The 27,023-nt window shown below is 45.4% G+C and overlaps 1 protein-coding gene and 1 long non-coding RNA gene across 3 annotated transcripts; one reads left to right on the top strand and one right to left on the bottom strand.

Annotated features, from left to right (window-relative positions):
* Nucleotides 1-5,162: 5,162 nt before the first annotated feature.
* On the bottom strand, nt 5,163-21,156 carry Fcamr (Fc alpha and mu receptor). 2 transcript variants are annotated; one of them, XM_034513524.2, is made up of 8 exons: nt 21,047-21,156; nt 20,837-20,970; nt 18,466-18,526; nt 17,151-17,291; nt 10,853-11,191; nt 9,183-9,939; nt 8,436-8,554; nt 5,163-7,820 (listed from the first exon to the last, which is right to left on the bottom strand). In XM_034513524.2, the coding sequence occupies exons 2-8, from the start codon at nt 20,873-20,875 to the stop codon at nt 7,666-7,668; spliced, it is 1,611 nt and encodes a 536-aa protein (XP_034369415.1). In that variant the 5' UTR covers nt 20,876-20,970; nt 21,047-21,156; the 3' UTR covers nt 5,163-7,665. The 2 variants fall into 2 exon arrangements, with proteins under 2 accessions (XP_034369415.1, XP_076797231.1); XM_076941116.1 differs by lacking the exons at nt 18,466-18,526; nt 20,837-20,970; nt 21,047-21,156 and adding an exon at nt 17,912-17,999.
* On the top strand, nt 9,601-10,806 carry LOC143443650 (uncharacterized). Its single transcript, XR_013112801.1, has 2 exons — nt 9,601-9,740; nt 10,164-10,806. It is a non-coding gene; the product is annotated as an uncharacterized LOC143443650 (long non-coding RNA).
* Nucleotides 21,157-27,023: the final 5,867 nt, after the last annotated feature.

Below are 27,023 nucleotides of genomic sequence, written 5' to 3'. Positions count from 1 at the left end.
TTATTAAGGGTGAGGACACACACACACACACACACACACACACACACACACACAGAGAGAGAGAGAGAGAGAGAGAGAGAGAGAGAGAGAGAGAGAGAGAGAGAGAGAGAGAGAGAGAGAGAGACTGAGACTCTACAAAGCTGAGATTTGATGGCCTAAAGTTTAGTTTCTGAGGGCTCGGGGATTTAAGGGTCTTTGGTGGTGTGTGTGTATGTGTTCCTTCCCTAACTTAGGGTTGATCAGTTTGAAAGACAGGGAGACTGATAGGTCCACAATTTCGGAGGGGGTTGGTAAATATGTCCTGAACTAGTCTTGAACTTGTTGGACCCATACAAAGGCCTGCGAGGCCTTTAGGAATCAGAAATGTGAGGACGAAGCTGGACGATTGCCATCTTTATTATCTACTGGTGACCCCTCTTTCTATGTGTCTGCCTTCCAGGACTCTGTCGGATCTCTAGTCCTTCACATCTGGCAGGGGTCGGTCCCTGTGACTGTTAGTTCTCAAGGCGAATGAAAGAAACCTGAACAGATGAAGTGCTGTTTACCGTCAGCTCTGCTCCCATCCGTAGGTCTTTGGCTGAGTCAATTTAACCCTTGTCCTCGAGTCAATGTTTAAGCCCAGGAGAGCTAGTTGTATAATCCAGCATTCCCTATCAAGCGGACAGTATAGTCAGTTTGATATTAATCACAGCGAATCTGCCAAGGCTGAATTGCATCCTCTCCACCTTTAGCTCTTTAGAGTTATTCACTCCAACAGTAGCCCATCAGCAGATAACGATACAATTTCCTGACCCCATGACCTCTGACAATGCTCTTTTTCCTTGCTCCAGTTCTGCCTGGTGCTCTTGGGGAGGAGCATGAAATGCGGCTATTGCTCTGTTTGTCCGGCTAGCAGCTGTAGTTAGCAACAGATTATATGTGCTCCTTGTTTTGAATCTCAGTAGGAGAGAGGGAACTGAAAAAAGCCCATTTGGCTGACAGTGGGCAAGTTTGCTAAAACTTGCTGAGCCTAGACTGTATTACCCCACGCCCTGCAAGCAAGTCTTCCTTTTAAGGGGCAGGCAAAGAGAAGGGAGATTGACTATAAGCAGCCCCATTTGTCTGGGTACTGAGGGCTGTAGAAATCAAGGACAAGTTATCTAAGGTATGGTTGAGAAGATGTTTGTTGTAGCTACGGGGGAGAGCACAGCCAGAGGCGTCTAGAAGAGAAATTAGTGGAGTAAACATGACCAGTAAACTGAATGAGACCATGAGGAGGCGTGGGGAGTGAGAAAGACGGGGAAGCAAGAGCTAAGAGAGGGCCAAGAGAGGGGAGACCAAGAACCAAGAGAGGGACAAGAAAGGGGACCAAGAACCAAGAGAGGGTCAAGAGAACACAAGGTTTAAATGGCAGGCTTATATAGAAATTAGAAGCTGAGGGAGGGAAGCCCATGATCTGGAGTTTAGGGTAGAGGCAGGATGAGAAGAGCCAGGATGCCAGCCTGGACTCTGTAACAGGCATGTGCAATGCTGAGAGAGCCTGGAGGCTGGCATGAACTTTGGTATGATAATAGACACACCACAGTTAGCCATTTGTCCCCCAGTTTCTTTTGGACCTGAGAGGTAATTCTTTTGTGGCTCTGTGGGGATTTGCCTAACGATCTCATGGCATGGAGTCTGCCATCTGGCAGCTTTGTGCCAAGGAGGGAGAAGAAGCTGGCAAGCAGAGCCATAGAGTGTAGGGGACTTCCAAAAGGGAAGAAGGCTGTTAGCTGATAACCGACTCCAGTATTTACTCATAAGAGTCAGTTATGGGTCAAACACATATTCCCGTTTTAGGGTTCTCCTACTCAAATGAACATCCCAAGTTACCTCTTCCATGAACACTTTCCTGCTGTTCATGGAACATTTCAGCCCTTTACTGCCCAGCGTTAGCTGCTGACAGTCAATCAGAGGGTGCACAAGCGTAACTTTGGGGCCCCTGGGATGACTGTGGAACTCTCATTTTGGCTGAGAGAGAAGGGAAGGAAGAGATTGTGGCATCTCCTCACCCTCTTCTTCCCCCTTCCCTCCCCCCCAACACCCTCCTCCTGCCTGACTGTTCCTTCCTCCCCCCCCCCCCCAACCAGGCCGAGTGGAGGAGGCTGTTGAGTGGAGGTAGGCTGTTGAGTGGAGGAGGCTGTTGAGTGGAGGAGGCTGTTGTGGGTTCATGGAGCAAAGCTGAATGCAAAATGTAGAAATGGAAAGTTGGCTGTGACCCAATAAGATCTCAGTTCCCTTCTGGGGATCTCCCCAGGCTCTAAGAAGCTTTGAGTCTATTCCAGGTGTCAGGGACAGATGAACAAGTCTTTTCTGAGATTAACAAACAACTCTCCTCCCCTCCTCACTCCCTGCTACCCCCATGCCCCATGTAGAGGAGGAAGAAATTTCAAGTAGGCATCCAAAGTCAACAGGTGAGTGCCAGGTGGCAGGGCCCTGCCCCTCTCACAAGCCACCAGAGTCTCCCTGAAGATTTGCTGTTTCCTTGTTCCTGGTTTGTGAAGGACCTGTAGCCCAAGGTGTGCCAGGTAGGCAGGCACTGAGCAAACAGCTCTTGCAATACCCTGCAGCCTGGGTCTATCTGAGCCTTATGTTCCCAAGTGGTCTTGAATAGTGTCAGTGATTGTTAGCGGTCTGTGCTACACTGTGGCGGCTGAGAACTGGTTGCATCTTTTTTTTTTTTTTTTTTTTTTTAGATGGAAGATAATTTTGTAATTATATTTATGTACAGAAAACCCAAGTGTACATTTTTAACCAAGTTTAGTGATGAGTTCTTTAGCCTTTGCCTTTTCCAGCTTGGCAATGCGAGCCACAGACTTAGGACCCAGGACGTTGCCTCTCCAGTGGCGGCGGATGTCGTCGTATCTGTTATTATAATTGGTCCTAATATCATCTTTTAAACAATCTACCTTTCTGTGTCAGGCTCTAAAGAAGCAGATTTTCTAACCTTTGCCTGCTTTTTTTGTGTTTTTTAAAAAATTAATTAATTAATTAATTAATTATTTTTTGAGGTGGACTCTGTCTCACTCTATAGCCCAGAATTTACTCTACAGCACAAACTGACTTTGAACTTGTAGCAACCCTCTGGCCTGGGACTACAGGCAAGGGTCACCACATCAGCTGCCTTTGCCTGAACTCTTAGCCAAAGTAAACTGTCTCATCTTCTCAGAAGTGACTGGGCAACTTATCCAATCCTTTTAAACCTAGTACCCTGACCCTCCCTCTTCTTTAAAGTACTCTGAGTCCAGTGGCAGGAATTTGCAACTCAGAAAGAAGTGATCCCGATTGAGAGTGCAGGTCTGCTTCAGAGCTCTAATTCCCACAAGCCTCTGGGGTCGGTTCCTCTTGTGGCTGGTACCTCTCTGTGGGGGTTTCAGCCAGCTGCCCAGAATGGGCCATTGAGTTTGCCTATCCTCCTGTTGACAGTGAGGGGAGGAGAGGGCCAGTGTCTAAAGCCAAACTATGGCACTTAAAGAATGGAGTGTGGTGGTTCTGGAGACCACATACAGCCTCGTGTCAGAGTCTATTTTCATTATAGAGTCTCTGAAGCATCTTTGTCAAACTGTGAGCTCCAGGACATCTCCCCAGGGAGGATGGTCAGAAACTCTTCATCTCTTTGGCTCCTGTGTTCTAGTTTGTGTTTCAGTGGATTCAGTATTTCTCCGACCATCCTATGAGAGGTGAAGAAACAACCTGAAGTGTTAGTAGTTATGCAGTCTGCGGATTTTCAAATGATATTGTCTAGGGGTCCTGAGCAGGTTCGTTTTCTTTACCAGTTAAAGAATTAAAAGGCTCGACAATCTGAAGTGCAATGGGTACCAGCAGAGAAATCTCAAGTATGGCAGAGAGAACCGACAGTTGAAAAAAAAAGGTGTTTATTGGAGGTGATACAGAGAAAGTCCCTCTGGAGACTCTGAAAGCCGAAAAATCCCATATCTTCTTGCTTGGGGCCCTTAAAGCCTCTGAAGTGTTTTCTCCTCTCAAGCCAGGGTAGTTGACTGGGCCAGAACTGTTGTGTGACATGTTCTGAGCAGGCCTTTGACCTGGGGGCCTGTTGGTGAGAGACAAGAGCCTACAGAGCCTCTGTTTTAAGTCTCCAGGCTTTTGTCTCAAGTCAGGAGGGTTGGGAAGAAGCTGAGCATCTTGGAAATCCCATCATCTTCCTTACCTGGCCATGGCCCTCTCCCCGACTATCAGCCAGAGTTCCTCTGACTCTGTGTAGGGTGCAGTGAGAAGCATTTATACTGAGTGACCTGGGATACACAGACACTCTTATGGGTCCTTAACGTTTGTGCTCCATTTGTCCAAATGTCAAGCAGGTACCTCAGGGCTTGTGTCTGAACTCTCAGCTCTCTGCTGCATGAACTGCCCTCATCCAGAGTCCCACTAAGCTCAGACTAGAATAAACCAGTTAGTGATTAAAGAGAAAAAAAATGGCTGGAAATGATTGTATAACTTCCCACACAGGAGTCTCAAGGAGAGAAACATGCAACCTCATGAAACTCTATGCAGGAAAAACACCTGACCAGAAGACAAGGTTATTGTCAGGTCCAGAGGAAACTCCACTTCCCCAAACTCCAAAAGCAATACCCAGAAATGACCCTCTTGGCTCGCTGAAGTATAGGATTACTGAAGGATACTGTCAACATTCTTCAGGAATGCATGAAAGAGTTTCTGTCCACCAGAAAGAGGTACATATCGTAACTATCTGCCCTTCCACCAGGAGGATGGGAAGATGAAACATCTGACATACAATGATACATACCAAAGCCCATGCTAGCCCCAGGCTCCTATAGTCCCTAGTCACACATACTTGCTATGCATTTCAAAGTGAGTGTTAGCCTTCTGGCCCTCACCTTCTCCATTGGGCTAGCTCTCAGACTGTTGCAATTCATAAGCACCCTTCTTCTCCATACCTCTGTGTCCTGTATACAACAGCAAGGTTTTCCCTAACCCAAGCCCAAGTGTGCTAGCTTCCATATTTTCTCCCATACTCTGCTAGTCCTGCTTCCCTAGCTCTGGCCATGTCCACTCTGCTTTTTCTCTCCGTTCTTGACTTTTCCAAGTGCCTCTGGCTCTTCTCTCTCTCTCTCTCTCTCTCTCTCTCTCTCTCTCTCTCTCTCTCTCTCATCATGAAGCAGTCATTTCAGTGGTTTCTTTACTGTGTCCTCGATTACAACTATCAATAAATACAAACAAGATGGCCGACGAAACAGTAGTGATTAAGGATGGAGACTGCAGGTGGGCCACATGTCCCAGCTTGCTTTTTCCTTGGCAGTATGAGATGATTCCTCTACCAGTTCCCTCATCCCTAAGATGGGGATGGCCACAATTACCTTCAGAAATACGGTATCTAATGCATATAGAATGAGCTGTGTAGAGACATGTGAATGAGGAGTTAGCTACATTACTAAGTAGAAAGGGGAGTGTTAGAGAGTGATACCCAACTTCATCTTGTGAAAATCAGTGGCATCCCTGAACCCGGAAAGGGAAGTGGCCCATATTTATCCCTGCCTCCCTCCAAACACCAGGGCCAGAGACTGATCCTCTGCAGCCTCTCCTGAGAGGTAGATCTGAGGTTCCTTTAAAGCACTTCGACTTCTGGAAACCTCCCTGGCTCCACTATCTCACTGTCAGGGCCCATTTCCTCCTATTCCTCTCTTCTACTAAGATGGGCAGTGAAACAAGACAACACACATACGTGTGTGTGCGTGTGTGTGTGTGTGTGTGTGTGTGTGTGTGTGTATATACAGACTTGTGGAGTTTTATGGCTTAATATAGGCATTGCAAATTATGGTTGAAGACCCAATGCAGCTTCCTGTTTCTGTGAAAGTTTTGCTGGAATGTAGAATAGCCAGTGGTCTGTACACCCTCTCTAGCTAAGAGGTGGGGCTGTGTGGCTGCCTCAAAGGCTTCTGAGTTGTCAAATCTAAGGTATTTGCTGTGTGGCTCTTGGAGGAAAAGTTGACTGTGTCCTGTTTTAATGTGTTGACTTTCCTAATGGATGATCTGAGGAGATCCAGTTCAATGAGAGTGCTTTGCCAAGCACAACAGCCCGGCATACATCCTGTTCCTCCTCTCATTTACTCAGTATTTTCCCTTGGATAGCTAATGCTCTGAGAAGCCCTGCATGTAAGAATCTGTTTAATCTAAACTCCCCAAACTTTTTAGAGCTACAACTTAATTTTCTCTCATTACTTCTTAACACCTGTTGTGAATTGTAATGTAAATATCTGATGTGCAGAATATCTCATGTGTGTCCCTTGGGAAAAGAACATTTGACAACCCAGAGGGGTCACAACCCATGGCTTGAGAACCACTGTTCTGGATTAAGCATCTAAATGTCTGCTTCTACCTGGCTAGATGCAATCATTCTGCCTACTTGTTTATGACAGGTCTCCTATCAGCCCCGAGGATATTTCCCTCGGCTTTCTTGGTACAGTATCTGAAGTCATGATGAGCTGTGAATAGGTATTTCTGAAGGACTTTGATGCCACTGACAGCTTAGAAGGCAAGGCAACCTTCTGGTAACATTAGTGTGACAGTTCTTAAGTTGGTGTTGGGACTTTTCTTCCCCCACAGCTTCTGTTGTTCAGTGCCTGCATTGCCCAAGTACAGAAGAGAGAGCACCTGCTAGCTTGTCTGGCAAAGAAAATGCCAAATGCGACTCCTGAAAAGATGGTAGGGTCAACAGTGGGCAAAAGTTCCCCCAACAGATATGGTTATAAGACAGAATCCACACAAAATTCCTCTCATTTGTCCTTCTGTCTTTCCCAAAGCATCCCCAGCCTTGTCCACAGCCTTTGATACCAACAATTCATAAACAGTGGAACAAGAGGAGATTGATAATGAAAAGTACCTTCTTCTTCCATTATTTAGGGAAATCCCAGAAAATCTTGACCTAGCCAAAAGATCTACAATGTAATGAGAGCAGAGTCAAATAGGGAGACACAATACAAACAGTGAATGCTCTTTCCTCCTGTCTCATGCAGAAACCACCCACCAACACAAGCATCTAGTGAATCCCCAAACAAAATGAATGGAGACCCTAGGATGTTCAGACTTCTTGCCTGGAGGATCGTTAGTGCCTTCCAAGTCCATGTCATCCCCAGCCAAACAGTCATGGGCGTTTAATTTGCTGAAGTCCCACTGGAGATGCAGTGAAATAGATAAAATGCAATTAGTGTCCTTAAGGAGCTATGGCTGTGCTTGCTCAGGCGAGCTTGGTGTATGAGAACACTGTTACGCATGAGCAACAGGCTTACTACTAGCAGGCAGAGAGAAGGAAAGATGCCCAGAGGCAACAGTGACCCACACTGCTGTTAATGGAGATTTCTCATATCCCACCCCAGCACACCCCGATCTGAAAGAAAAGCTTGTAAGGGGCAGAAGGCTAGGCAATTGAGGGACAGCCAGACCATGAGCCCTTTCTTGAAGCCTTCTTCGAGTCCTTGTATTGTCATCATTTTAGCTTTGGAGAATGCCTGACCCTCTGAGGCCCAAGCTGGTAGGCCCCTGTGTCTCCAGGTGGAGGCTGAACTCAGTTAGCTTCATGTGGGTGAAGGAAAGCAAGAAGGGGATGAAGTCACAGGGCTGTTTGGGCTTGGTCCTGCATCCATGGTAACTGAGCTCTTCACCTTTCCACCCTCAGGGTCCTGGGTCATTCTCCAGGACGGTCAGTCTGGTTTGGGTAGGAAGAAGGTCACTCTGCTGCAAGTTCTTTCCCTCATCAGGGAGTTTATCTGGTAGCAAATGTGTCATCTGAATTAGAGTGATCCTTGGTACCCTTCTTGTCTTCTGAGCTGCATAGAGACACATAGAAGGCTATGAGTATTGTAGGGTGGACATACTAACTTAACTTGCCTTCCTGAGAACCAGAGGTAAATTTCTGAGAATGTCCCAAGAAAGAAGTCTAGTGGCTGGACCCTTAGGACAATAATGATTGGTCCAGATGATTTTGTCCCTGTCTCTGAGAACCCCAGTCTCTCCTATTGGCTCCCAGAAATCATCAGTCTCTTGTTACCAAAACCACACACCATGGAGCATTCACATCAAGAATCTGCATCCCTGGGACATTACTATGAGAACAGTGCAGGCTGAGCAGAAGGATGCAGACGCAGCCCTTGGCCCCAGGACTCCGTGTGCTCTCCTGTGCTCTGCTGCCAGGGTTACTAATGTGGCTCTATACCTATGGTCAATAATTCTTGTCATCCTCCAAGATCTCCTTAAGCCAAGGAGTGTCACTGAGTCAAAAGTGTAAAAGCCACAACCAAGCACAGTTAGATGCTTCAGAGTAGAATTCAGCATTTCAACATCCAAAAGTGCAGCCACTCGATATAACCCGACCCAGCCCAGAGGCTATCAGGTAGAAGGAACCATTTCTTTCCCTAGACTTGGGTTACTTAAGCTCAACTCACAGGTCCTCTCTCTCCCAAGTCTCCTTTTCAGTAGGACCAGAACAGCAATTAGAAGCAGGGCCAGCACAGTGGAGACTGGAGTCAGGATCCGAGAGTTGCTTTCTCCTTCTGTAAAAGCACTGCAGGGGAGGAATTGGAGAAAGAGATGAGTACAGAACCACAGAGGTCAGAACTAGATAAGTATTAAGACTGATAGCTCACCTCTGTGTTTCACAGGTGGACAAGCCAGGTTCTAGGCTAATTGGGCACCCTTGTCCCTGTAACTGGCTCCCAGCAGAATTGTTCTCTTCAGTTCCTAAAGCCCCAGTCCTTTGTCTCACTCCGCCCTCCTGTGCATGGATGGCAATATGCCATATTGAGAGAGAACCAGGACGTTGGTCCAGGCAATTGGCTCTGTGACATCTTTTCCTTGTGCCTTCAACAACTTATGTCCCTTCTCTGGAGTTCTGCTCCCCACATTAAGCAGAAAGTCCCCAAGGGTTACAGCCTAAAAGTTACTTAATCGTATCATTTAGATACGATTTAAGTATCTAAATGCTTTGCTTGCAAACCACTGGAAAACATCCAGGTAGAATTATCACAGTGTGGGCTCTGAGGTGTGAAGGACGGTAGCTGATGCTTATCTGCTCCATCCCACCCTTTACTGATTGGTCTGTTACAAAGGGAAAGAAGTCAGCAGAAGGAAGAGTTGGCCAGGAAACAGGGCAGACCTGGGGCCCCAACCCAGAAGAAGGACTCAAGGCTTACCTCTTCATGGATGACCCCTTGCCAGAAACCCACGTAGGTCCTGCTACTGAAAGCTGGCTTGGTGTTAGGGGACTACTTTCTTCAGTAGTGTCTTCTAGGCTCCCATCAAGGCTGCTTCCTTCCTCAGATGCCATTTCCATACACGTAGCATTCAAGGCTTGTGCACTTGGAGCTGGTGATGACTCCTCCAGGGAGTATAGCATTTGTTGCTTAGACACCTCTGTTTCGTCTTGGAGAGTTTCCCAGGTCACATGCTCTGAGATCAGGACCGATGGCCTCGTGGTTCCTGTGGTCTTCCTAGGTGCATCTGGAGATGCACTGATGTCTGTTTCATCTCGTGGCCCATCAGTCTCTGGAGTTGTGCCTTGCCTCCTACCCTCACTTGTGGTAGTGCTAGTTGTTACCGAGTTCCTGGTGTTCCACATCCAAACATCCTGTGTTGTATTGAACATGCTTCTTGATTTTGGAGATGGACCTTCTGGAGTGGGGACTGCTGCCTTGATAGAACCCTCCTCTTTGCTGCTTGTTCCTGGAACCGTTGTCCTGGCTGTTCTTAAGGTTTGTCTTCCATTGGCGGAAGGGGTAGTTTTCCTTGTACCTGTGGTTGGAGCTGTTCTGTTCCACTCTGAGCCTTGGCCCTCTAGGATCTGGGTGGCTCCGGAGGTCCATCTGTTGGCTGCTGAGGATGCTGTTCCAGGAGATGCTGTGATGGGCTCACTAGAAGCTGGAACTGCTGCATAGGTGGTGTTGGAAGAACCTGTGTAGACACACACAGAGAAAGGCCAAGTAGGAAGGCTATCTGGATTTCCTACTAGATTCAGCAAAGGGTATTTGATCAAAGCATGTGCTAAGTAGGATGCACCACACTAAGAGATGTGATCTTCTGACAAAATGTCAGATAAAATGAAAAAGGAGGGTATCCCAACCCGCTTCTATTCTACTGCAAATATTCACATTTTTATTCTTATTTTCTTCCCGCAGGCCTGCATACTCCCTATTCAGCTACCCATTCATCTACTACGAATGCTACTAGTCACAAACGGGTAAAGAAGCCTCTGATTGCATCAGACAAGTAGACTGCAGCATTCAAAGGGATTTATCTGCTCACCAGAAAGACGAATTCTAACTAGGTATTCTGCAGAGCAACCTTTTTGGGGCACATCCTATCCTTACACCTCCACCCATGAGTCTGGATCCAGCCTCTAGAAGAGAGCCTTGGAGGTGTCAGGTGTCTGTGGAGAGACTCAGCAAGGGAAGGGGCTACTGTACTGTACTGTCTAGCCCTAGACCTGTCCTCCCATGTAGCACCCAGCAGTGCTACGTCTTGACTGTATGACTGAACACCAAGTTGTCTGGAACCAGAGAAATACTGTCTAGGTCACAGCATTTTTGGAACACAGCTCAAACATTCATTCTTCAACATCCATGGAAGAAAGGACCAGGCAGGAGACCCTGTGTGTATTCTGTTGGGCACCTTCCCCTGCTATCTGCCTTTTTAAAGATGACTTCTATCTAGAACAAAAGTTTTTTTTCCTAGAGCCTTTCCCCTACCCCCCTTTTACTGCCTAAGGCTTGAAGCTCTCTTGGGCTTCTAAGCCTTCTTTTGTATTCATTTCTTTTGAATGTTGGCTTTACAAAAATTGGCCCTTTAGCCGTCCATCAGCTCATACCTGCAGACACAGTCAGATTCATGCTGAAGAACAACATGTCGTTTCGGTCTCCTATGCCGCAGCGGTAAAGTCCCATGTCATCCAGGGACAGTTGGAGCAGCCTCACCATGAACAAACCACTCTGTGGAACGTCAGTGAGAGCCACACGCCCAAGGTAGTCGGGGTGAGTGTATCGGTTGGTGGACACGATGGTGTAGCAGATCCACAATGGAGGCCCCAGGCGGCACCAGTATTTTCTTTGATGCCTATTGACTGAGGAGGGGGCGTAATGACAAAGAATGGTGACAGCTCCCCCAGTGTTCCCAGTCACCAGCCTGGGGCCTCTCAATGCATTTGTACCTGCAGGCAGAGAAAGTTGTCAAAGGAAAGGGAGAAGCAATTATACTCACCTTTGGAGAGTTAGTTACCAACTCCACTGGTCAGAAAATGCAGCTGTGAAGGTGACCTGGAGAACTGAAGAGCATAGCCATTGAGGAAGTAGGCCTTGCCCAAATGGACACAAAGAGTCTTACCCAGTATTTAGCCACACAAGTCTAGAACCCGCATTCATTTCACCAATCTCCATCTATATGCTTGTAAGAAGGAAGAGGCCACTACAGACAGAGGGCGCTCGCTGGTCTTCATGGCACATAAAAGAAGAGTGCTCCTTAGTGTGCACATATCACTGTGCTTCCCTCCACTTGGTTGGTGAATCTTCCACATCAATGGCTGACATTTCCCAGGCTAGCCACTTCTCTATAGACCAGAACTGAGCATGCTTGAACACAGCTGGCACGAGAACACAGGAGAGAAGTATTGCAACTATGTCTGCTTTGGCAATATTTAGCTGAATCAGAGTACATATAAACCAGCATGAGGAAGACATTAATTTGATAAGGTGTAGGTGGAAACAGAGTTTATTATTTTACTTACTTTTTCCACTGTCTCTGTAGACCTCTCTGCTCTTTAATGAGACACCTGGAATAATCTTGTGTATAGTAGATTTCATTGTCTTTCTTGGCATACAAAGCCTAGTCTAGTCTCGCCTAACATTATGCATTCAGCCTGATGTGATAATGAAGACCCCCAAATTAGTGAGGGAGACCCTCACTCAAGTCTCGGGAAATCGCAGCCACCCAAGAACTCTCGCAAGACACGTACCTGGATGCAAACAGCAGAGGCTTTATTAGGGAAATGGCCAGAGGTCAAACCACAAGCTCTCTTGCAAGAGCAAGGTTTGGCCAAGAGTGATGGGTAAGGGGTCTTTTAAAGAACAAAACCACAAACCAGGGGAGTGGGGAGGGGGTGAGGGGTTGCCAAGGATACATACCATAAGAATAGTGAAACATTCCAGAAAAACCCACCCTAAAAGGTTAATGGCCATGGAAATTACTCAGTACAATCATTTTCTCAAAAATGTGGTCTTACCAAGTCACTGTCCCCTATACTGTCATTACAAAATATTTCTCGCTTCCTCCAGTCACAGCCCCACCTAGATGGCTTGTATTTTTTATGGTCAGGAATGTGTCTTCCTGCTTTGGGCCTTTTCCACCCATAGGCAGGCCTACTGCCTGAGGCTTGATTCAGGGAATAATGTTCTCCACCAAGAATGTGCCCTAGGGAAAGTGAAAGCCTGAAATCTTATTTTCAGTTCCTCGTTCTGGAATCTGCACTTTTCTGCCCAGGTCTAAGGGCAAAGAAATCTACACATATTTCATAAAATGGCCTTTATAATTTTTCACTCTACAATAACAGACTGAAACTTGTGTATCATCTAGCTGAAGGCTTTTCCTTAGTTCCCGCTAGCCTTGGAGACTGTCATCGAGAAGATGTGCAGGTTGGGTCTCTCTCTTTGCTTTCTTCTGCAGCTCAGAGCTGAGACCTGGGCATCTGCCAGGTCTGGCTTGGAGAAATGGATGGTGGTGCATCAGACAGTGTTTCTGTGCGTGGCTAATGCCCAAAGTAGTCAGTCTATCTGTCTGTCTATCTATCTATCTATCTATCTATCTATCTATCTATCTATCTATCTATCTATCTATAATCTATTTCTATCTATCTGTCTATAATCTATTTCTATCTATCTATCATCTATCTATCTATCTATCTATCTATCTATCTATCTATAATCTATTTCTATCTATCTATCTATCTATCTATCTATCTATAATCTATTTCTATCTATCTGTCTATATTCTATTTCTATCTATCTATCATCTATCTATCTATCTATCTATAATCTATTTCTATCTATCTGTCTATATTCTATTTCTATCTATCTATCATCTATCTATCTATCTATCTATCTATAATCTATTTCTATCTATCTATCTATCTATCTATCTATCTATCTCTATCTATCTATCTATCTATCCTCTCTCTGTGTCTCTCTCTCTCTCTCTCTCTCTCTCTCTTGGTAGCTTCTTTTGGTAGTTCCTTCCTCTGAGAATGGTTTCTCATTTTGCTGCTCTTTTGTGGCTACCTGTTTTTGCAGCCACAGTCCCCTGTGGATGTCTCTTTTGGTGAGGGCCCCAAATAAGGTCAAAGGAAGCACACATTGTCCTTCTGTCAGAAGAAGCCTGGTATATGTGACAAATTTGTTTGGTTCCTCTCTACATGTTCCTTCCCTCACATGATTTGGAGTGAAAGTGGCCCATTCTTCCAAAACATTTTTTACACTGAACTCTTCAGCCTTTCTATGGTTCTTTGCCTGCCCTTAGGAGGTTGGGATGGCTGCCTGTTGGGCTATTGGAGAAACTGACTTCATAATTTCTTCCTATACACTTACAAAGGCCACTGAACATTTCAGTTTGGGATGTGAGTAACTGGTAGTCTGTTACACATCTGGGCTTCTGATCCCAGAAAAACTGATCTGTATCCCCTTACCAGGAACAGTTAAAGAACTTGTGGACCCTAATACAAAAGGAAAATGCAAGACTCCTTGTCCAAATTGTTCTGTTTCAAGATGGGATTGAGTATGACAATGCATGGTGTGAACTCATCAAGAGACTGAGGCAGGAAGAGTTTTGAGTTTAATGCCAGCCTAAGCTACATAGTGAGACCCGCCTCAAAAACGAATGATATCCAGCTCACAGGGATGCAAACAGATATGTCCCAGAATCAGCACCTGGTTTATCTAAGCTACCTGGGTAGAGGTGTGAAAACCACCAAAGAACTGGTTTCCTCACATCTGCTTGCCTCTGCAGCAATAGCTGAATGAACAGGGGGACTAGATGTTTAACTGTCAGTGACCCATAGGCCAAAGAAGTTGCTCAAGGTTCTTGTGAACCATAAAGTAACATCTAACAACCTCCTCCAGCCCCCCAACACCCTGGCACACAGGCTGGGGGCTCCCTTTCCCCTTCTCCCCACAACATGGAGACAGAGAGAACTCTAAGGAGGGGACTCAGACCTCAGTACAGTTGTGTCAGAACCTCACTTCACCCAGACAGCACAACCCCAAGTCTCTTCTACAGGTCTGAGCTGAAGCTGCCTCAGTGCAGGTCCTTACATGAAACGTCTTAGGAGTGGGGGTGAGGCAGGGTGAATTCAAAATGCACCCTGACAAATAATAAATACCAAGTTGACATTTTAAAATCGGACCTAGTTTTATCACACTCCCCTTTCTTGCCTGTTACTGTTAATTTGGAAATCATTTTAAAGAATTTGTTTTCTTTTTAAGATTTATTTTTAATTTGTGTGTGTGTGTGATAATACGATAATAGCCTTACTTAGTTTGTTCATTGCTCAGTTAGATTTTAACAGTTTTCTGTATGCTTCTCTGCTCAGTTTTTCTAGCTACCGCTCTCTACTCTTGTTCCCACACACAGCTCACACGTTCTCTTTCCTCCTACCTCTCTTTCTTCTTTGTCTCTTTCTTATCCCTCCTCTTTGTATTTCTTAGTTATGGCCTTCCATAGCTTTAACAAATTCTAGAATCTGGACCATAAGAGCATCCCAACTTTCTCCTTCCCGGCTGCCTTTCCAGCTTGTTGTTTTTTCAAAGTTGACCTATTAATAGAACTGATCCCTATCCTCATCCACCCCGATCTCCTCTGAATTGGACGGACACCTCAGATAAACAGCTTAATGATATACCTTAAGCTCTTAGAAAAACAAGAACAAACTCAATCTGAAGCCACTAGGTAGAATGGAACCAACAAGGTCATAGCAGAAAGTATCGGAATGGAAATAAAAAGGAAGGTAAAACCAGAGAGTCCGTCCTCTGAAAAGATAAACAAGACTGACAAACTCTCAATCAAAGTAACAAAGAGAAAGAGGAGACCAAATTAATAAAGCTAGAGAGGAAAAGGAAGTGTTTCAAAATGTACTAATGAAATTCAGGAAGTTATTAGTACACACCTTAAAGACATATATTCCACTAGCCTGGAATCCAAAAGAAGTGAATGAATATCTAGATGTATATGACCTATCAAAAATTAAGCCAAAAAGGGGGGGAGGGTGGCTGAGGAGATGGCTCAGTGGTTCTTCTAGAGGACCCGGGTTCAATTCCCAGCATCCACATGGCAGCTTGCAACTGTCTGTAACCCAGTTCCAGGGCATCCGACAGCCTCACACAGACTTACATGCAGGCAAATGACCAAAGTGCATAAAATAAAAATTAATAAAGTATAAAAGGTTAAACCAGGAGATAAACAATCTAATCTATTTATGATAAGCATTGAGATTGAAGAAGGAGTAAACAATCCTCCTGGCCCCGATGGAGTCACAGGTGGATTCTCCTAGCTCTTCAGAGAACTAACACCAGTGCTCCAAAGCATCCCGTGATACAGGAACGAGAGGAACACCATTAAACTCGCTCTGCAAAGCCAGCATTATCCTAATTTCAAAACCAGATGGAGACACAAGGACAAAGAAAACTACACACCAATCTTTCTGATGGATAAAGATGGGTGAATTCACAGTCACTGTGATTACCTACTCAAGACTGACACAAGATCAGGTCAGCCAATATTCTAATTTGGAGATGAGCGGGACTTAAGAGACCCAACTGTCCATGAGGATCTATGGGTAGTTAATGCCTGCTAGGGGGTAGGTCCCATGAGGTATGCCTCTCTGAGGATCTATGGGTCATTAATAGTTGTTAGTATAGCCACTAGTTAGCTGACCATACTCCTGTAAACAACCTTTCACTCATGCTCTGTAAGCAAACCTAATTAAGGTAATTGAGACACACTGACAGACAGACAGACAGACACACACCCCCCCCCCACACACACACATCAGAATTGAAGACAACCACTTAGAAAAAGGAAAAGGATCAGCTAGAATGGAAAGGGGCAAGAGAGAGGAATGGGGTGAATTTGATCTAAGTATATCACATACATTTATGAAATATCACAATAAAGCTCATTATGAATTCATTATATTAATAATTCATTATGAATTCATTATATTAATACAAGTGAAGCTAAAAAATTGGACAAAGAAAACATAGACAAAGCAATGACAGCAACAAGAGAGTTTTAGGATCGCAACAGCAGAGCATGAAGGCAGCCACCTTCTGAGTGCAGATGGATCTGTAAGTGGCTTGTGTCTTACATGGGACCTAAGGTCTAATTACAGGAGAGTAGCAACCATAAATGATTTGGTTGTATCAATACCAATAAAGATTTAATTAAACAACATACCACAAACCACATGATAAAGGTTACTAATATCATTATCATTAACCTTTATCATTAACAGGCAAGAATATTAATCATCATTGAAATTATTAAAATTATTATTATTAAATTGTTCACATCCTAGATTCTGAGAATTCTTGTGTCCTAGAGTCGACACATTTGAAAGGGTCACCGTACCACCATTAATCAGGAGGATGCGGCAGTTTGGCTTTGCCGACTGAGACTCTTTGACTGATTCTTGCAATACACACACTTTTTTTATTAATACCGAAAATAAGAACCTATACCTCAAATACTCAAGTGGTGAGCTCCTGACTGTAGCTCTTGGCTTCCATAATGATTTAAGGATTTAAATTATATACTAGTCAGCTGTGAGAATTAACTAGTCAACTGTGATTATACTAGTCAAATGTGAGAATGGGCTGGTATTTAGGACTAACTCACCTGGGGACCCTGTTGCTAAGCCTCTGCTTCTTGCTGGATGGAGGGGGAGGGGGCAGGGTCTCACTCATTTCTATCATTGTCCAACCATAGTGTGATATGTTGCTCTGACTTCCACTGGGGGCTGGGGTCGGGGTGGGAGTGAGGCCTGCAGTTGGGGCAGGCCTTACACTGGGATAGGACTTGGTTTGACAGAGATCTGTGGCCAGAGAGAGGGAGAAGAGGGGCTGTACCTGAAAGGGAGTTCTTCCAGCAGCAAAGGGGGGTAGGAACTGTGTGTGCTTCCACAGTGTAGAGATGGGTCCTGAACTGGGGAGAGCCAGCCTGCAGCCATCTAGAATGGGGCCTTCCACGTGGAGGGGTCATGGACGAACCTGGTTGAAGGGAGAAGTCGAGTTATTAGGTGCCACCAAACATCCATGAATTCAATCTTCGGAAAGAAGTGTGATGTCAGCTCTAATTCCTGTCCTATCACCCCAAGGAGTAAGAGAGCAATCCTCACTGGGTTCCCACTGACTCTGAATCTGCTGGGTATTAAGTGGCAGTATTGGTGGTGGGGAACCAGAGGTTACACATCTTAATGCTCACAGAGCCTGTGGGCATGCAGGGACACAGGGACAGGTCTCTGAGTGAGGATTAAAGTATGGGCTGACCTTAGAACAGTCAAGTTTAGAATACTCAGAGATGCAAAGTGGTCTGTTTTCTGTATGTGAACAGGGAGACCCTGTGCCTTCCTGAGGAACAGTAAGATCTGAGCTCCCCACCACACATCACACAGAAGTGACTGATTTGTCGATGAGCCAGACAGGATTAATCTATTTATAGTATTATTACAATACTTTCGCTCATTAACAAATTCAACACTGATCTGTAGAAGGAGTCCCTGGACTAGAGTCTAACTGACAAACACTCCACACACACTATAATCTTCAGTACCCTCCCCACTACCACCATAATAAAATTTAGGCATTGCTGCATGAAGAAAGGATCATACCCTCTTGCCTGGTCTATATCTGGCCTGCCTCAGCACACCAGGCTGCAAGTACTGTCGGGACTGGATTCTATCCCTAAGTTAGTTGTCCTCAGCCCCTGGCACATAATAAGCCCTTCGTAAATACGCGTTAAAGAAGTGACCAGTTATATTTTTAATCACCTAATTCCTTTGTTTACTGACTTCTTTATGTGTAGGAGAGGGTCTTCACTTTTATGTTGTTAGTGCAGGGCCTGGCACTTAAGTGTTTGTAAAAGGAGTGGACGGGAAGCCTGTAACATTTGTGTTTGGAATTCCTTGTAACATGTTGTAAACAGCTAAGTTTCAGTCATTCGCTTCAATGGAAGAGAGCAGGGGTGGAGGTGGGGGCCTAGGTGGTGTGTGTGCTGGTAGTCTAGATATCATTGAGCTAAGCATACGAAGTGCAGTCTCTTCTGAACTCTCAAGGCCTTTATTTCCCCGAGCCCAGATCCATGGCTATAGATCTGCCTGATTGGTTCTGAGTTCCACGGTCAGGTCTCCAACAGTCTCTGAAGCCTGGGTGTTTGTGGACTCACCATGGAGTAGGCAGAGTATGAGAAGAAGAAGAATTTTCCACCTTGTCCTCAGGCTGGGGACCTGCAGACAAAGACAAGAGGCCGGAGGGAGGCTTGTGAGAAGCTAGAGAGAGTGGCAGGGAGTCCAGGGCTGGGCACTCTTGCTGTGTGATCTCAGTTTGCTCCAGCAGCTGGGTAGCTCTACCTGAAAGGCAGGGCCAGGGAACTGCCTGTCCTGGCAAGTGAGGCACTGCCCTGGAGCTGCCACGGAGATTATGTTTTCCCTTACTCATGAGATTTCTGTGATCAAAAGAGACAAATCCCTCTGTGAGATTCCAGCCCTAGCACCCACTCCCCAGGGGGGCTCTGAACGGGTGGGAGGCAAAGACCTGAAAGAGTATAAAAAGTGAAGTTTGAACTCTGAGAGAAGGGCTCTCAGGGCTCTGCCCTATCTCTGGGGGAAATACAGCAGTTCCTCAGTAATGACAGACACTTTGTGGGGGGTACAGCATTCCTGGGATGCAGGATATCACCCCCTGGCTCTTCTTCTCCTTTCCCCCTGCAGAGAGGAATTCTTTCCTTCAGGGGGGAGGGTTCTGTTTCACTGTCCATGTGCAACTGAGTTAAAACTAAATCATCATCCCGTTGACTGTAGGGTGCCGTTTCATTTCTTGTTTCTTTGCCATCATCTCTAGAAAGTCCTCCGGGACCTTCCCCATCTCCATTTGCCCCCTTCTTCTGCATTCTCCCGCTGGCCTTGGGAGCTCACTGAAAGGAAAGCCCTGCGTCATACCCTTCTATGCTCACCCCCTGAAATCAGATCCAGAGCAGAGAGTGAGCCCTGTGGGGAGCTACTGGGAACAGGAGCCCAGTGCTCTGTCAGGGAACCCCAAAGGGCTCACTTCTCAGTCATTAAGAAAACTGGGATTGTGCTTTATACATCTCCTCTGTGTTCTCTGAGGATTCCCATGGGTGTTTGACTGCAGTTCTCTAGACCTACCGGTGCCACTGTTTTTTCTTTTAACACGAATGCATGCTTGACCAGCCGTAAGAATGATCAGTGCTCCGACTTTAAGTCTGTGGTTTAGTGAGGCGAGGAACCTTCTTCACTCCCAATTATACCATAAAAAGTCGCTGGGCAGTAGAGCAAGATCGAATCAAAGGAGAAGAGGGGATGAAAGAGGGGAGAGACCAAGAAGGAGAAATGCAAGAGTTAAAGGAAAATGGGAGATTGAAGAAGAGAAGAGAGAGGAGAAAAGGAAAAAAAAAAAAAAAAAACCCTCTGGGCTAGGCTCCTAGCCACTTGTCACCTGGCTTGAGTCTGCTCAGCCATGTCTACTAGAGTCCTTGGCTGCCCTCCTGTCTAGGGGCCAAGACAAACTGTGACTTCATTTGACAAGGCCCAGGTTTCTTACATCTTCCTGCCCTCTCCCCACCACAATTTACCATGTTCCCTCCCTTGGGGACTGTAAGAGCAGTCCCTGCCCTTCCCTGACTTACCCTAACCTCTCCAGGCTCTCCCAGGGTGTGGCTGCAGCTAGTCACCAGATTGATTGATATTCACAAAATCCGGGTTCCTTGCACTGCTGACACCCCAGGCTATTGTTTTCACAGTGCTAAGTCCTAATACAGTTCACACAGAGGACAACATCACTAGGCTACCTGGTACTTTCTGAAGCCCAGTGGTGTTTCAGGAGCAAAGCTGTCTCCATGGGGCAGTGAGGAAGCATCGGGTGTGTGAAAATAAAATGTTTCTAGCTACTTATCAGTCTTGGTTTGGGGCTGGAAGGATTATTATTCAAAGGACTGTTTCTAGTCACGCCGCCCCTTGCTGATGGCCTTCAGGAATCTTCTCTGCAGGAGTCTGGGAGTCCACATCTTTGTTACCTCAGCTACATTTAGAGTTTAGCAGCTTGTGCTCCCTGAGTCCTGCTGGGAAGCACAGCCACCCCATTTTTTTTATCACGTGTGACTTCCCTGCCCATGCTTACTTAGTGCCTCTAAATCTCTCTTCTCTTCTACCTTCATCCTCATTCCTGGGATGGTCTGGCCTGTGCACAGTATCACCAGGCTTGCTGGAGGCTGCTAAATTGACCCTGATGTTTATTTCCCTCCACTTCAAAATAAGAGCCTCTCCTGAGTGGCTATGTGTTCTGCATCTAAAGTGTGCTATCTCTGTCCTACCCAGATTTCAGACTCAGAAGTCTTTGCTGCAGTGGAGAAGAGAGTACAGACAAGAAATACTGGGGCTCGAACTCCTGAGTCTCCTCTGGCCTTTGGCAGGAGCCTACCTGCTCAGAGGAGAACCCTAGAGCACAAGTTACAGTTGCTACTGCAATCTGCTACCCATGCATAGAGCAAGACCCAGACCTCCAGGAGAAAGCCACGCTACCTTTTGTTCTCCGGGCTTAGCTGGGGCATCTTGGTCCATGTTAGTTCTGAGCAAGATCAACTTGGACTTTTTCTTTTATCGGAGGAGATGCTGGTGTTTGGGGGTCTTCCAGTGGCTTCCTCTCAATCTGGAGACTGAGAAGGCAGGGTGAGGAGCTGATGGCTGTGGGACTGGAAGACTGGGGGCCAAAGAAGAAGCCCTGTTACTCACCTTTCTGCCAGTTATATCAGGGTCCCTTCTCTGTTTTACTGATGAAAGTTAGTTCTGGTCTCTTGCCCTTGCTGTCACTTGTTCCTTTGGAACTTTTTCCAGTGACGACAGCTTCAGGAAAGCACATTGATCCCCACCTTCTCTCCTCTTATACCCTGTGTGAGGTCCCAGACATTTAGGGTGCCCTGTCTCAGTGGCATTTTTTTCAGGAACCTCCAAAACCAGTGATGTAACCACCTGAGCAAGAGATGTGGGGATTTCAGGGTTCAGGAAAGGAAATCCCCCCCCAAAGCTGGCGCTCAGCACTGCCCCACGGCTGACCTGAACCCTTCAGCTTCTGAGGAAAAGGTATTTGAGTGGTTTAGTTCAGTGATTTTAGTTTAAATTCATGGTCTGGCATTTCCCAATTTGTGTCCTGCACAAAGAACAATAGAACTAATGAGACCGTCTTCACAGAAAGACAAGGACGAGAGTGGCTGAAGCAGATGATTCGCTTAAAAAGCACCACAGTATTCCCCTGGGAAAACAGTCAACAGAGGTTCTTTTCTTTGCAAAAGATACAATGTTCCTACAACTCTTGGCTTTGAACAGACACAAGCTAAACACTCACAGCAACTGGGCTCAGAAGAGGAAGGATGCTGTAGACTGTGGTTAAGGACCCTTTCCAGGACCCCTCATAGAAAAATAACAGCCTTGGGCCAAGTCAAAAGGCTCTTCTTCCTTAGAATGAATTCAGTTGGTGCTTTGTTACACAACATCATGGGCAGTTGAAGACATTATCCAATACTTTCCCGGATATGAAGACATCAAAGTATAAGTGGGATTCTTGGAATATGATAACCCAATACTCCCAAATTTATAAGAACGATTCAAATGATCCTCTCGACACAGCTTGTATCCTTAGTTATGCTCAGACACTTTGCAGTGAATCACAACGAAACTGATTTATTCTCTAAAACACCCAACGTATTGTCCCTCCTCTCTCTCTCTCTCTCTCTCTCTCTCTCTCTCTCTCTCTCTCTCTCTCTCTGTGTGTGTGTGTGTGTGTGTGTTGACTGTGACAGTCAGTCATGTCTACTGCTATGCCAAGACTTGGCCAGCATAGGTTCCCACGTAGTTTCCATTCCTGAGCACTGATCTTCATTGGTAGGCAATAACCCCTTGCATAAGTCAGAATACACCTGACACACGGGAGGCATCCTCTTAGAAGTGGTACCCTTGAGTAGTGTTCAGTAGGAGGAACTGCACATGGCTCTACCCTCCGAGGCTCATCCTCAGAACTAAGAATTCTCATGCAGGTGGTAGAGGGGTAGCTAAGGCCTGGCTTCCCCATCTCTTCTCTTTATGAAACATTACACTGTGCTGAATCAATCACATAGACTTTGAAGCCAATCTTCAAGGGTCATTTGTCTGTTTTGTTTGTTTGTTTGTTTGGGTGTTTTTGTTTTTGTGGGAAAGTAGTATGGGCCAGATCATTTGTTCCCTTTAAACCTTATTTTCCTTATATGTTAATCAAGAAATAACAGCTCTCACCTCATAAAGGTATCATGTAGAATAAATTCAAAAAGGAACAATAAATTCTCAGAAAATGTTAACCACTGGTAACAACATTAGTTTTTAGTTGATAGCAAGAAGAAGCAGGTGTCCTATACTAATCAAATGCTGAAAATCCCTGGCAAGTTTTCATCTGTTCATGAATTCCCCCACTGGCTTCCTTCCCTCTTCCCCTTCCCTCCCTTCTTTTTTTTTCTCATTCTGGTATTTGAAAGACTAAAATTAAAGTAGTTTTAGAATGTCACTAAATTAAATTTATATTTTAAAGTCAACATCTCACTTTCGTTTTATAAATGATGCCTACTACGGTGCCTTCAGAATTTAAACCACTTTGCAACGGTCAGAAGACTTAAAGGCTACTAAAGACATAAATAGTATCATTATGCCGGGCTACTTTTCAAAGCACAGACCCTGAGCCAAGATGTTCTGGCTCTGAAATTTTATGGGAGAGGGAACTTTGTACTGACTTCTGTTCGGATAAGGGTGTAACTGAACTTCCTTGCCCAGAACAAAGTCTGTGGTAGCTTGTTCACATTGGCTTCTACCAATTATGACCTCTGAGCTTAGAATGAAATTAAATAATCTTGTGAACATGGATTAGTCCCTTTCTACCTGTTCCTCCAACCCCAAGCTCCCAGTTCCAGCTTTAGCAAATACCAGTATTTGATGAACATGTTTACAAAACTAAAAACCAACAAAAAGATAAAGCTCAGCTCTGAAGCGACAGTTCTGAAGCGACAGTGGAGAGAAATAAAATGAATGGCGGTGCTTTGGACTGCTTGCCCGGAGCGTTCTCTTCCTTACTAGTCAAGACTTACATATGTTTCTGCTGCATTGTTGCAGGTTTCCACCCCTTATATCTGATGCTTTGAAACCCTTTCCCCTGCCCTGTCCTATGCTGGAAAGATAAAGTTTCTCCTGTTGTCAGCATATCAAGGGTTGGAAAACCAACCCCATTAGTGCACGTCCTGATCACCTACTGAGAAACTCATGAAGGAAGCTGAACTATGAGCCTTGTCACCACTCCAAGTAACAACAGAGAAAGATGTTTGGATAGCTCAAGTGCTCGTTTCTTTAATGGCATTTGGCAAATTTTTACAATCACAACCGTCATTTAGCTGATAGCAGGGATTGTGATCCTGCAATGTTCAACCCTGAAATCCGAAGGCATTCAAATGGCCGTTAGGAGAATGCTGAGCTACTTTGACTTCTTGCAAAGTCTGCCCACAAAGGTGGATCAAAGGATGCCAGGATGGCCTTTCAGGACTGCATGCAAGCTGCCTAAAACTTCCTCTGTGGTTCACACCAGAATCTTTGGCATGAATCGCCATAATAGTTCACAACTCCTACCAGCTTTCCAGAGGGGCTTGAATCTGGGAAGTGAGAGAGGGATGTTCATACTGGTTGGGATTCTTTGGTTAAGATCAGAGACCTTACCCTGTGATAATGCATCATCGCCCTTGTGAGATGAAAGGGGCTCTAAGTATTTGATTTGCTATTAAAGGGGCTGATGGCTTTGTGGAGAACTGTGGAGTTATACTGGTGATTTGATGTTGCAGGCAGACGTTTGATAGCAAAGTAAAAACCATAGGTCGGGGCTTACAACTAGGTGTTCAGGCAATTTCGTGATATGCACGAGGGCCTTGGTTCCATTCTTAGTACCCACAAACAGACAGACAGATAACAGCAACAAAACAGTAGCTAACTCAGCTGAGCTGTTTGTTAGGACCACACATAGGCACCACCAAGGGGTGGTGGCCCCTGTGCCAGTGCCAAGTTGCTAATGTCTTAAGCTGGCTGACAGTACATGGCCAAGTCATGTGTCCACTTAGGAGCTCGGTGTGGCTTTCTCTGTGGGTTCTCTGTCGCGGGTATTGTCATGCACACATTTAACCCACTCCATGTGCATCTGAAGACCCCCATACTCGGGAGACCCTTCCTCAAGCCTCCAGAAATCGCGACCACCCAAAGATCACAAGAAACCATACCTGGATGCAATCAGCAGAGGCTTTATTAGGGAAGTAAGCCGGCGGTCAAAACGACAAGCTCTTTAGCTCCAAGAGCAAGGTTTTGGCCCCGAGTGGTGGGTTAAAGGGTCTTTTATAGCATGGGGTGGGGGAAGGAAGGCATTTTCGCGTGCTTACACATGAATGGTTGCATTTTCGCACGGTTACACGTGATTGGTTGTTTTACAAATTTTGAACATAGCACTGGGAAGACCAAGGGAGGGGTAACCAAGAACATTTCAGAGAATCTAGCCCAAATGATCTAGAGTCATGTGAAAATCACTCTGCACACTCATTCTTCTCAAAAATGTGGTTTTTTCCATGCTATTGTGTCCTATCCTGCCATTTGCCAACTATTTCAGATTAACTATCTTCCGGCTATAGCCCCACCTAGGTGGCAGCATCTTTTATCTGTGGTCAGGAATGTGTCTTCCTGCCTTGGGCCCCTCCCACCCATAGGTGGGAGAGGCTTGAGGAATGTAATCCAGCAAGTGTCCTTCACCTGGAATATGAAGGCCTGAAATTTTATTTTCAGTTCCGCGTTCTGTAAGGCGAAAAATCTACACATATTTCATAAAATGGCCTTTATAATTTTTCACTCTACACATCCATATGCCTCTACCCCATCTTCCACCTTTGTCCATGTTGGCTTCTGTTCATATCTTAATATGAAGCAGTAGTCAGAGGAGGACATCAGATCCCCTGGAACTGGAGTTAGTCAGTCATGAGCCGCCTGGTGGAGGAGCCCAGAATTGAAGTTAGCCCTCTCCAAATCAGTGAGTATTCTTAGTTGCTAAGAGCCATCTCTCAAACTCCCAGCAGACTATCTTTTATTTCACATGAGATAACTAACCACTCTATGTAGGGTTTTATCCATTGGAAGGACTTTCTCAGACCCTGAGTCACACTTAGTAGTATGTCTACTGTTCCTTTTCAACTTGACCCCATGTAACAAACTAATTCATCTCTGCACAAAGCTGGGGCTTCTCTCTCTTCTACTTTCTTTTGTGTGCTCCATGTATTATGAAAATAGAGGAGGTGTACACTGGGGATGTACAGTTCAAGTGAGGCCTGACAAGTGGAAGATAGAAAAGAAGGATGTGGAGGGAGGAGAGAGCAGATTATTCAAGATGAAGGATGGATGAAGAAGCCATATGGACACCTACTTGTCTGTAAGCTACTTAAACCAGGGCTGTTCTGTGTAGATAAGCAATACTGCTCCAACAAGTCCCATGTTATAGCATGAAAATGCCAGTGCCAAGTGAGGGGTATCCTCCCAATGCACTTTTGGTCAGGAAGACACTGGGAATATCCCCGCCACCACCAATATAGGTTATGTAGTAGAAACTATTGCCTTTGGTTATATAGTAGAAACAGAAGGTAAGACTGTTGCTGAAGACACCACATACTTTGTTCATAGCTTCTGAAGAAGACAAGCAGTATCTAGACTAGAAGTTTCCTCCCTGAGAGCTAGCTTTGATGACGTTAGAAGGTGCTGTGCAGGCTGTTAGAGGAGAAAAGCCATAAATAGTTTTACCTAGCAGTGGCCCCTGTATGCTACAATATTGATACACCAGGCAAGATGTGCTCACGGTGCGATAGTGGCATGACTGTTATGGGAGTTACCAACTACCCTCAGCTTGAATTTGAGGCCTGTTCCATAGGAATCATGTCTGGTGTGGTAATTCCAGTCAAAAGTCCATTGTTTTGGGGGTGGATGGCTGGGTCACAGGCCCCTGGGAATGAAGCACTGCTGCTTTGTTAAATAGAAACATTGCCAAACTGCATTCTGAATATTTTTATTTATACCTACAGGTGATTTGTGTTGCTCTCAACCTTGGCCAGAGAAGCTTCTTTTGCAGTGTGCAGTGGTTAGTACCTAGACTTGTAACTGATAAAAGTGCCAAGAATGAGAGACTATGGAGGGCCCATCCTTAAGCAGGACACCTGAATCCCTCCCTTCAAGGCTCAGGGAATGTTGTTGAGGAGGGGGAGGGGGATATGTTGAGGAAGAGGAGATGGGGAGGAGGGGGAAATGGGGAGGAGGAGGAGGTGGGAGGAGTGCTGTGAAACGTTGTCTTCTGAATATGATACAGAGAGGAACTGACTAGAAAGAAAAAAAGGTTCAGTAGGAGTGGGGAGGAGGTGTGTGTGTGTGTGTGTGTGTGTGTGTGTGTGTGAGAGAGAGAGAGAGAGAGAGAGAGAGAGAGAGAGAGAGAGAGAGAGAGAGAGAGAGAATAAGACCAAAATACATTATATACATATGAAACTTTCAAACATTAATAAAAACAGAAATGAAAGAAGAGAAAAAGGGGAGACAGAAAAAGAATATAGACATAAAGACAGAAAAAAAAGTATACTAGTATATCCTTTATGACAAAAGAAGGGGGTTGCCTACTCGGCTTGTTTGTCTTCCC

The sequence above is a fragment of the Arvicanthis niloticus genome, chromosome 10 (genome assembly GCF_011762505.2).
Source record: "Arvicanthis niloticus isolate mArvNil1 chromosome 10, mArvNil1.pat.X, whole genome shotgun sequence".
Lineage (NCBI taxonomy): Eukaryota > Metazoa > Chordata > Mammalia > Rodentia > Muridae > Arvicanthis > Arvicanthis niloticus.
Note: the sequence above shows the minus strand (reverse complement) of the source record. Positions and strands in the feature narration are given on the sequence as shown.

Excerpts from the sequence above, each read along its gene's own strand:
- Fcamr (XM_034513524.2), bottom strand. The coding sequence starts at position 20,875 with ATGGACCAAGATGCCCCAGCTAAGCCCGGAGAACAAAAG. Across the intron at positions 11,192-17,150 it reads CTGGAAGAACTCCCTTTCAG|GTACAAATGCATTGAGAGGC; the intron begins GTACAGCCCCTC and ends CTCTGCCTGCAG. Across the intron at positions 9,940-10,852 it reads GAATCTGACTGTGTCTGCAG|GTTCTTCCAACACCACCTAT; the intron begins GTATGAGCTGAT and ends GTGTCTACACAG.